The following is a 12,224-nucleotide window of genomic DNA, read 5'->3' as shown; positions in this document are numbered from 1 at the left end:
GTAATGGCTCTTAATGGTTTAGACCTCTTACTAGTTCAACACTTAATGGTTTAGACATCTTATTGGTTCAGCACTTAATGGTTTAGACATCTTACTGATTCAACACTTCCCCATTCAGAAGTTGTCAAACATCCCTAGTGAAGTTTGCATCCATTAATAAGTAGCAATGTAATATGTAGGTAGTGAACAGGCATGTTACAAAGTCCATACGACCATACTTGTTTGCATATATTGATCGGTATCTGTTAGACATACAAACAGATTACATAAAGTTTTATATGTAACAAACAAACCTTACTTCATTTACACAAGATAAAAAAAGACAAATTAATCCATAAAATACTAGCCTGAAAAACTATAATGAATCAAATCACAACATCATAAATAGCGACTGTACAGTGCTACAGTAATTTTTTTTTTGTTTTCTTTCTTTTTACTTTTAACCTTTAACTTTAAGTATTAACTCATACGACCACTTAACTTTCTAAATACTTTTTAACCGAGTTTTACGTATTTATTTTTATATACGTGTCGATATAAACTTAAGTTGATTTAAATTTCGACATAATTTTATTTTGTTATTTTTTTTTTTACTTTTAACCTTTAATTTTCAACGTTGACTCTTAAAAACCCCTAAATTTCTAAATACTTTTTAATCGAGTTTTACGTCTTTATTTTTACTTACGTGCGGAAAAGGGCGTAGCTTTATGGGGGCGGCCGACCCACCGAACTTTTCGCTCAGTAGTGGAGAGTATGTAGTTTTCGTATATGAATTTTTGGGTATATGCGTTTTCAACCCCCTTGGGTATATACGTTTTCGACCCCCCGGTCGGAATATTTAACCCAAACCACGAAAAATCCCCCCAAACCCTAGATCTTACAGAAAGTAAGATTTCAAAGATAGTGTTTTACGCATACTCATTGGAGATGCTCTAACTAACTATGAATACAGGTCACTGCAATTTTAATCTTCAAACATTTTTTCAATAACATTAGGACACTCTTTTCTTTATACAATCTATAGGTTATTTGTCACCAACATTATTACTTTTCTATTAGGGATGACAAAAAAACTCGAGCACGATGAGTATGGTATTTTATAAAAAGATTACATACATGTAATCCTAAACCAGAATGAACTAATAAAAGTTGATACCATGAATGTGAACATCAAGTTGATACCATGAATGTGAACCTAAGCAATATCAAGGTTGATAGTAAAGGTTTTTCTCCCCAAAATTCAAATGATTGAAGATTCTAGTCATTTGATAGACATTAATATGTAGAGACGGATTTAAAGAACGTGTGAGTTAAGTAGGGATGGTAATGGGTCCGGTTTGAGACGTGTTTAAGTAATCTCAATCCCAAATCTGATTAAATAAGCTTGTTTCAAACCCGTCGGGTTTCTATCGAGTAACTACGTGTTGGGTATTGGGTATATCCGTTGGTTTTGGGTAACCTCGTTAATTAAAAGAAAAAAAAAAACCGTTGGGTATACCTGACCAAAACCCATCAGGTATCTAGGTATCTATCTGACAACTAATCAATTAAATTTAACATTATCACTATAAAGATATATCAAATAACTACAAAGTATATAAATAAAATACCAAAATATATATTAAAAATATACTAAAATCCATAGATGAAATAGATAGTATCATATATACACAGACTTAAAAAAAATAAAAGAAATTATATAGGGTATACAATCAGATAAACGGATACACTATATCGGTAACAGGATCAAGTAAACGAGTATATCATCAAATCTCAAACTCACAAAAAAAATAAAAACTAATCCCAAACTCGATCCCATACCCGATCACCTGACCAAAACCCATCTCAAATATGTGAGGTTTTGAATTGGGCTCAATTACTCGCTTGGTAAAGTACAAGATAGTGAAGAGTAGTTCCAAAAAACAGGCACGAGGAATGTACCCATAACCAGGCAGTAGGCAGGCAGTGAAATCAATGAGAATTTGAAATTTAAAAGCAAAAAAGGTACACATACAATACAAGATGCCTTTGAATTCTGCTCCTGCCTGCCTGCCTTAACAAACAAACAAACAAACAAAAACCCTATTCAAAATTATTATTATGTCTCTGTTTTACGCTGCATTTCACCTCGATGGTGTTTCTTGAATCTTGATCACCTAAAGATTTCATCTTCGCTAGTCACATATGGTAATCATCATAACTTAGACGCTTCATCTTCACTTTCAAGATAATGGGTATCCATCAATCATAAAATAAATCATTCATGAATTGAAAAAAAAAAAAAAAGTTTTTTTTCTTTAATTTTAATATTTTTAGTGAACCGCCAAGCATAAATTCCCTCCATTTTTGAGCCCTTAATCTCATTTCCTGAAGTGGGGTTTTATGATTTTGTGCTCTGCATTCGATTCCCTTTCTCTTTCTCATTATGCAAAAGATTTCTTGCTTTTTCCATTTGTGTCTTTTTGGATTTTAGGCACAATGTGCAGCAGCTGGTTCACACATACATATGTGTGTTTTTAGTGTTTGAATATTCACTTATTCTCTATTCTATTCTTCTCTTTTCCCCCAATTTCCCTATAAATTAACACTCCCACAACCAACCTGTTATTCATATTGCAGCTTATACACATTACAAACACAGCCCAACCGTTGTAGTAACCGTTGTAGTTGTTTACTGTTTCACATGTCTAAGATGAGTTATTCAAGTGCTTCCATGGGTTCTGGTTAGTTAAACTTCAAACTCCATTTCCCTTCATTATTTTTGTAATTTGTTAGAATGTTCAACTGTTTCGTGTTTGAACGTTTGTTGCACGCCAAGTGTTTGATAAAATTTTTGACCGAACCCCAGGTAGTAGAACGGCTAGGCGAACCGTTGAATTTGGGAGGACATATGTCGTGAGGCCGAAAGCAAAGCACCAAGCAACTATAGTTTGGTTGCATGGCCTTGGCGATAACGGGTCAAGGTAGATTAGATTCAGCAGTTTTGTATTCAAATAATGGTTATGTTGTAACGATTTTATTTCGGATCTTGACGCTTTTTATTACTACAGCTGGTCTCAACTCTTGGACAACCTTCCTCTTCCAAATGTAAGCGTGTTTCCTTTTGTTTTGTTTATGTTTTCGTTAAAACGTCATTTGATAGTTTGATGATACCGATAACGTTACATTTTGCAGATTAAATGGATATGCCCAACCGCTCCTACTCGCCCCGTGACTGCGCTAGGGGGATTCCCTTGTACCGCATGTAATATACTAATATATCATTATTAAAAATTTAAACACATTGAATGTTATTTAATTGAAATAAACTTGTGATGATCTAGTAACATTTCCGGGTTCTTTACAGGGTTTGATGAAGGAGAGCTTTCGGAAGACGGTCCGAATGATGTTGAAGGTTTAGATGCTTCAATAGCACACATAGCAAACTTGTTATCAACAGAGCCCTCTGATGGTATATTGATTTTTTTTTTTTTTTGCTTTTTATTTGTATATTGGTTTTAATATTTTATGCATCTAAAGTAAAAAAAACTTGCAATTTTTCGGTTTTTCAAACAGTAAAACTCGGTATTGGAGGATTCAGTATGGGTGGCGCATGTGCACTTTACTCCGCAGCTTGTTTCGCTCAAGGAAAATACGGAAATGGAAACCCGTACCCGATTAATCTAAAAGCTGTAGTTGGATTAAGCGGATGGCTTCCTGGTGCACGGTAAATTTCACAAACGAAAGCTTATATATCATTTTTTAAATAATTCAACAAAAAAAAAAAAGCTTAACGTAGTTGTATTCGCATGCAGGAACTTAAGGAACAAAATAGGATCAAATGATGCTGCAAGACGCGCTGCTTCGTTGCCCATTTTGTTCTGTCACGGACAGTGTGAGTATTTTCAACTTTGACGCTTATTTCTACAACGGTAAATAAACATAATCTTACTTATTGATGTAATCAAAATGCATGACAGGCGATGAAGTAGTTCCGTACAAATACGGAGAGAGGTCTTCCCAGATGATGATTTCAGCTGGTTTTCGTTATGTTACGTTCAAAAGCTACGAAGGGTATGATATCAAGATCATTAATTCGTATTTCAATTCGACGTAGTTATAAAAATAAATAGGAAAATTGGATTTTAATTATCCTAATTTTGACATATTGGCAGGCAACAGTCCCAACTTAGAAAATGTTTTGTGGCAGTCCCAACTTTTAACATATTTTCCCTGAACGATCCCATACTAACTAAAAGTTAACCCAATTAGTTTTTGATGACTTGGACTGCTTATGTGGCAAAAAAGTCAAAGTTTTGCTGACGTGGTTTGCTTATGTGGCAAATAAGTCAGAGTTTTGATGACGTTGACTGCTTATGTGGCAGTCCACGTCAGCAAAAAACTAACTGAGTTAACTTTTAGTAAGTATGGAACCACAAAGGGAAAATAGGTCAAAAGTTGGGGCTGTCACAAAACATTTACTTAGTTGGAACCGTTGCCGACAGATATGTCAAAGTTGGGATTATTAAAATAAAAATTTTCAAATAAATATTTAAACATTCTTTATACGATTTTGCAGGCTTGGTCATTACACTGTTCCTAAAGAGATGGAAGAAGTTTGTCAATGGTTACATACGAGGCTCGGAGCCTGAGAGGATAATCATATGATCAAATTACGAAATTAACTCGTGCGTGAATTAAAGAATAACCGAAGACAGTTACACAGATTTTGAGCTGGGAAAAATAATTAGATTTGTAGAGAGGGTTCGGTGGAGGTGGGATGGTATACACATATATATGTATCTATATGATGTTTTATATGTTGGTTGTTATAAAAAAAAATAAGGATTTTGGGGTATTGGTTCTTAGATGGGAATATGTTGTTTGACAATTTAAGTTTTGGGATTTTATAAAGAATGTAATGTTGTTGTTATATTGAGTTTAGATGGAATTATGGAAATGGCTTTTTGTGGTTTAGAAATGCTTACTCTTTATTCTCAACAGTTAATGTGAAGTCTTGTCACAATGTCAAAAAGGTTTAAACTCTATTTTTTTTTTCTTTGTGGAGAATCTTGAATTTTGCTACCCATTTGTGCCATGTCATGGTTGAAAAGCTTGCTTGTTTAACATTCAAGTGTAAAGAGTATCTCTGGCTGCTCTCAATTCTTTTATCAGGTAAAAAAGCATGGTATGTTTGACTTTTAAAAGTCAACGTTGTGGATAGTGTGGTGGTGGTTGTGGTGGTGATGCATAAAATTATCCGTCGGGGATAACTGGGTGATTGCATCAACTCAAGATATGGACTGAGGACACTTCCTCTTCTCCGATCCGCTCTGAGGTGCTGCTATGAAACAACATGAACAACTCATTAGTAGGGGTCAGAGACCAGGGTCTCTAAACCACCATCCGATGCTCAAGTCAATATTAATATGTAAACAAGAGTAAATGAAAGGGATAGAGAAAGTAGAGCTAAATGGTTATGTTTTAGGAGAAGAGTGGATCCTCTACAATAGAATTAAGCCTCCTATTTAATATAGGAAGGGGGATGGGCTAAGCCAGTTATTGATCCATATCTGTTGGGCCCAAACTCATTGGACCGGGCCTAATTGGGTGTTACATCTTCGTGTGAAATGGATATCATTAATGTAGGACTTGAAGTAGCTAGTGATGTCAGTGATCTTGAAATGAAAGGATTTTAGTGATGCCATGGTAAGAAATGGACCAAATGGTAACCCTCCTATACAACATGGTAAGAATTTTGATTACATATATTGTTAAAATGGTTAGTTTCTGCATGAAGTAGTATAACGCTTGCAAAATCTTTTTTAATTTAAATTTAAAATGATAATCAATACCGGTATTGATAGGGTATGTTTGGTAAAAGTAGCTGGTGGCTGAAGCTGGTAACTGTAGTTTTTTAGATATATTTGATATTGGCAAAGTAGTTGTACCTTTTAATAAAATGTATAAAATGACTAAAATGGACAGCTAAAAATTTAAAAAGTTTGTGCATTAAAAAATTCATTATCTTTTGAGGTTAAAATAGTCATTTTTTCTCTAAAAGCTTGTAACTCCTTCTAAACGCTACTAGTGGGGGCGTTTAACAAAAAGCTTCAAGCTCCTAACCTAAAAGCTTCAAGCTCCTTCAAGCAAACAAGGTTTTTTACTGGGGGGAAATTGGCCTGTAATAATCCTACCTAAACCTTATTGGCCAATAATAATCCCACCTCAGAATATTCCCCCCCACCAGTCCCACCTTTCACATATTTTTCCTACAATGGTCCCCCGTTAAAAAAACTTAACGGAGTTTAAGTTTTTTTCCAACTTACAAACAGATTTTTAGGGCTTTTGATTAGAATGACGATACGAGTCCATTGATGTAAAACTTGCCTCGAAACGGTGCTCCAAACGATGAAAACAGCGCTTCAATTCGGGTGTTTAAATTTCCAATTAACCAAAATTAAGTCACTTGGAGCACCATTTCGAAGTAAGTTTTACATCAATGAACTCGTATCATCGTTCTGATCAAAAGCCCTAAAAAATCAGTTTGTAATTTGGAAAAAAGCTTAACTCCGTTAAGTTTTTTTAACGGAGGACCATTGTAGGAAAAATAGTTGAAAGGTGGGACTGGTGGGGGGAATATTCTGAGATGGGATTATTAATGGCCAATAAGGTTTATGTGGGATTATTACAGGCCAATTCCTCTTTACTGGGTAGGAGATTTTTCTTAAAAGCTTAAAGTTAGAAGCTTCTAAAAGCTCCATGCCAAACATACTCACAAAAGAAATGTTTGATTTGAGGTTATAAGCTACCTAAGAAGACTTTTGAGTCAAGCTGGAGTAATATAGTACTCGAGTAATATTATATAAACATAAAGGATGAAACTTGTAATTTACCCAAAAGAAAAAACTGTCCGATTAACATAAACCGGACTTTATAGGCCAATACATATCTCCACAAACAATGCCTTGTTTGGTGGCATGCCACAGTTATATCCACGTGTGTGTTAAAGAGGCCATATGTTTGCCTAAAAAAACATACATAAATACAACCGTTTCCTTCCTTCCATACCCATTGCAACTTTACCACACGAAATTAAGCGATAAAAAATGGCGAGTCAACAAGCCACCTTTGAAGGTGAGGCCACGGCCGATCAAGCTCAGGTATCCCACAATTTAATTCTATGATCAGAGTCTTTACACTTTTAATTAATAATAATCGTTTCGACCTGATTTTTCATGACGGTTGCAGTTGCATAGAGATGCAGCAACGACCCAACAACCTGCCCAAAATGCTGGTGTTCTAGAGCAGGTATTATTATTATATATTTTTTTCAAATTTACAACTGTCAAGATTTTTTTTTTCTACGGATTTTGCCTTGTCAAAAATTCTTTTCTCGGCTTTTTATTGTACCTAGGAGTTGAATAAGGCTTTTCCTTTCCAAATGCCGAGAATTTAACTCTCATGAATGTAAAATAAAGGAATAATGAATTTTAATAATACTCTCATGTATGTAAAATAAAGAAATAATGAATTTTAATAATAACTCTCATGGATGTAAAATAAAGAAATAATGAATTATAATAATGGTAACTATTAGTCGTTAGCCAAGTAACGTTCATAAAAAATAATGAATTTTAATAATAACTCTCATGGATGTAAAATAAAGAAATAATGAATTATAATAATGGTAACTATTAGTCGTTAGTCAGTAACGGTTCCAACTTTAAAAATAATCATGGACCTATTTTTTAACATATTGTAAAACTAATGGACCTTTAGTAAATTGAGAATGATAAGGGGATAAAAAGAAATTAAGGTTATGTTAGTAAAGGTTCATTGGTTTACAATATGTGAAAAAGTGAGACCACCTCTGGTTATTTTTAAAGTTGAGACCGTTGCCGACCAACTACTAATAATTGAGATTATTAAAATCTATTATTCCTAAAATAAAGAGGTGTAGTTTAAGAGTAAAGTTGAATTTAAGCTTTGCAAAAGTACATATATTTAGTAAAAAAATTCAATTAGGATAAATAGAAAAGGTGCAATTTAAGAGTAAAGTTGAATTAAAGCATTGCAAAAATACATATCTAGTAAAAAAATCGATTAGGAAAAATAAAAAAGGTTTAATTTAAGATTAAAGTTGAATTTTAAGTTTTGCAAAAATAGGCATGTTTAGAAAGAAAAAAATAAATAAATCAGGATTTAAGAGATAAGCACCTCCGGCCAAGATGGTAAAGGGTGGGTTAAATTTTAGCCGACACAAAAAATCTTAGAAAACTACAAATAGGTTCACGAAAAAACCGATGATACATGTCTAGGGGCTGTTTGGCAACATCTGAATGGTTAAGTGCTGAACCTGTAAGAGGTCTGAACCATTAAGTGCTGAACCAGTAAGAGGTATGAACCATTAAGAGCCTGTATAATGCTTAACCGTTCAGAGACAAATGTCTGACCAATTCAGATTAGAGGTCTTAACCATTCAGACTTTGTATAAATCTTAACCATTCAGAGGCAAATGTCTGAACCATTCAGACATCTGCTAGTGAAACAAACAGTCTGAACCATTAAATTAAGTGCTGAATCAGTAAGAAGAGATCTGAACCATTAAGAGGCTCACTAAGAGGTAAACAAACAACCCCTAAGCAAATTTGGCCTGCCTTTTTAGCTGTCATAGAAAAACGTATAAAAGCTTTTATTTAGCCACTAAAAAAACGTCGGCTAAGTTTCGGCCTTAGCTGGTTTTTTATTAGGCCAAGGGAGGCTGGGGTACCTTGCGGAGTTGCGGGTAGCCTTCCACGGGTTGCAACCCGGGCCAGCACACCGCCACCAACCATGTGGGTTGGCTTGGCGGGTTAGTTGGGCCGACTCCCAAACCTGCTTGACATTCGTGTTAATCGAGTAATTTTCGACAGTTGGCACTTGTTTTGATCGTTTGGTCATTTTAAATATATATTCCATTCAAATACTTTATTCCCTTCTCTATTTAAAACCATCCATAACACACAACCAAACCACAAAATTCTCTCCATTTTATATTCACATTCACAAAACCTTTTCCATCAGTCACATTCACAAAACTATGGCAAACCTGTGGACCGAAGAGGAAGAGATCGCGTTATCGTTGTCTTATGTAGTGGTCCAACTCAAACCCACATCTCATACTCAACGGGCCACTTTTTGGAACCGGTTGCACCGGCAATTTTAAACCTATGTTGGTGACACGAACCGAACCGTGAATCATTAGATTCACGATTCGCGTTCATCCGTTACCAAATTTCTAGATTCCATGCCACGTTCTTGAATGTGCCAAACCCCAACAACGAGCTCTATGTTATTTAATACTCCAAACTCTTATGTTTTTTATTCTGGACAGCGTGAGTTATTTGTCTCCATCTCCATTTTTATACCAGTAATAGGTATTGGTATGTACCCCGATTTTGTTCTTTCACTATGAGTTGACAAGGTTGAAGGTATTCTATCTAATTATTTTTATAGATAGTTTTCTTAAAAGAAAACTCCTATTATTTTTAGAGTTGGTTGGCTAATGAAAACAAAGAAGTATTTTTATTCTCTTAAATTAATTTTTAAATAAAGTCGAAACAAAATATGAATTTAAAATTTTACCCAATGTACTTGGTCTTTGCGAGAACCGTGTGAATCACTATACTACTTGATTCACACGGTTCTCGCCGGTTGAGACAAGATGTTTTATATACACCGTATTGCATTCTCTTTGTATTCTTAAGAACTTTTCTTGAATATAACTATAGGTTAACGTAAATGAGCCATTTTAACTATAGGTTAACGTAAATGAACCATAACTATGTAGTCCTATTCTTAATAGAGTCGCCACAATTGCGGAATTTGCTCCTTGCAAATTTTTATTTGTTCGATTATGAGCCATTTTAACTATATGCAAGTAAATTACGAATACGATCCAAGTAATAAAGGCCCAAGTTTCTTTTGGATCCCAATTCCTAGCCATGGTCCTTGCGGATCGGATCATCCCTATAATATACAAAGACAAACTCCAGTGACGGTCTTATTAGATATCTTACGACTAGAATCGCTCTTTTTTCCGATCCAGTCCCTCCACCACCGCGAACCCCCGTTAGATTCAGGCATGCTACACTTTTTAGTTATTGGGAGAACCCAAGTACTCTCTTTCGGATTCAGGAAAGAACTCTCATAGATCTTTTTTTCCTTTTGGAAGATATAGGATCGAAACAATCAACCTATTGATATTGGAAGGACAAGCTTATTCAAGTGGTTCGTATCGACTACAAACAGAACTTCGACGAGGACCATAGGTCGCAAGAATGCGCCACGCCGCTACGTGGTTAAAGTCATCGTCTAAGTTTTGTTTGCAGTCGATAAGAGCCACTTGAATAAGCTCGTCCTCCTAGAGCTCGTTGTTGGGGTTTGACACATTCAAGAACGTGACATGGAAGAGCTCGTTGTTGGGGTTTGACACATTCAAGAACGTGACATGGAATCTAGAAATTTGATAACGGATGAATGCGAATCGTAAATCTAATTGATTCACGGTTCAGTTCGTGTCATCACCAACATAGGTTACAAATTGTCGGTGCACCCGGTTTCAAAAAGTGGCCCGTCGAGTAGGAAATGTGGGTTCGAGTTGGACCGCTACATAGACAACGATTACGCGATCACTTCCTCTTCGGTCCATGGGTTTGCCATAGTTTTGTAAATGTGAAAGATGGAAAAGGTTTTGTGAACGTGAATATAAAATGGAGAGAATATTGTGGTTTGGTTGTGTCAAAACAAGTGCCAACGGTAAAAAAATCCTCGATTAACGCGAATGTCAAGCGGGTTTGGGAGCTGGCCCAGCCAACCCGCCAAGCCAACCTGCATGGGTGGCGGCGGGGTGCTGGCCCCGGTTGCAACCCGTGAAAGGGTACCTGCAAGGTGCCCCGGCCTCCCTTAGCGAACACTTAGTTCTATTAATTGTCTCTCACGTACCGCCAGTATTCCACTTTATGCATCATAGACTACATAAAGGGATGGCAATGGGTTGGGTTTGGGACGGGTTTAGGTAATCCCAATCCCAAACCCGGTTAGATAAGCTTGTCCCAAACCCGTCGGGTATCGGGTATACCTGCGGGTTTCAGGTAAACCGTTAATTTAAAAAGCTTACTCGTTGGGTATACTCAACCCAAAACCCATTGGGTAACTACTAACCAGTTACATTTCGTATTGTCACTATAAAAATATATATCAAAACAACTATAATCTGTATGGAATAGAATATCTATATGTGTAAAAAAATGGATGTATCATATATATACATATTTAATAATATAAAAGAAATTATATCGGGTATACAATCGGGTAAACGGGTATACTTTATCAGGTAATTGGTCGGGTAAACATGTATATCACTAAATCCCAAACCCATGAAAAAGTAAAAACTATTCCCAAACTCGATTAACCGACCCCATAGCCGTCCCAAATGTGCCGGGTTTCGGGTTTACCCACCAAGTTCGGGTTTGATTGCCATCCCAAACATAAATTACATGTGTAGATGGATCTGTATAGCCTATAGGTTAATCGTCAATATTGAGTTTGAAGCATGTATTTACAAGTTGGTCGAAAGTAGTAAATTCACAGATTGAATGTGTATGCAGACTCAAAATTCGGTACAGACGATGGCACAAGGAGCGGCTATGATGGCTGGCGGAGCAGCAAGTGGTGTGATGGGCTTAGCACAAGGTGCTGCAACTGGTGCAGCCAACTTAGCCGAGGGTGCGGCCGGTGCTGTGAAGAACACCTTTGGCAGCAACAACCAAGGCAACCAAGGCTCATAGAACAATTAAAACCAAATTGCTTCATTTGATTCGATGTACCTTCAGAATAAATATTTATAGATTTTAAAATCAAGTGCAAATTATGTGTTACTTCTGAACCGATATAATCTTTGACAAACCTGCAAATATCCCTCTACTCCTACTGCTTCATTCCAAGGTAGAATTGCATTTGAAGCATCTCGACATATACGGTTAATGACAATTTAAGGGCCTAGTTTTTCTAGTCGCACAGGACCCCGAATTCTCATGGACAATTGGGTGGGTGATGGGGAGGGGGTGGGGTTTAGGTTTTTTGGGTGGTGGTGGATGTTTTTTTTTTTTATTATTTTTTTTAGTGGGTTTTTTAGTAGCCTTTGTACCCTTCTTACAATTAGGATCCTTTGTATTTGATCTTAATCCATAAATGTGATTATT

General features: G+C 35.9%; 1 protein-coding gene across 1 annotated transcript; it reads left to right on the top strand.

Annotated features, from left to right (window-relative positions):
- Nucleotides 1–2,019: 2,019 nt before the first annotated feature.
- LOC110880076 (acyl-protein thioesterase 2) lies at nt 2,020–4,939 on the top strand. The gene is made up of 9 exons (XM_035977999.1): nt 2,020–2,723; nt 2,849–2,963; nt 3,051–3,087; nt 3,175–3,244; nt 3,347–3,451; nt 3,556–3,706; nt 3,795–3,874; nt 3,960–4,053; nt 4,559–4,939. Exons 1-9 carry the CDS (start codon nt 2,684–2,686, stop codon nt 4,629–4,631), a joined length of 765 nt encoding a protein of 254 aa, XP_035833892.1. The 5' UTR covers nt 2,020–2,683; the 3' UTR covers nt 4,632–4,939.
- The last annotated feature ends 7,285 nt before the right edge of the window (nt 4,940–12,224 follow it).

Source organism: Helianthus annuus, chromosome 9, assembly GCF_002127325.2.
Source record: "Helianthus annuus cultivar XRQ/B chromosome 9, HanXRQr2.0-SUNRISE, whole genome shotgun sequence".
Taxonomy (NCBI): Eukaryota; Viridiplantae; Streptophyta; class Magnoliopsida; order Asterales; family Asteraceae; genus Helianthus; species Helianthus annuus.
Note: the sequence above shows the minus strand (reverse complement) of the source record. Positions and strands in the feature narration are given on the sequence as shown.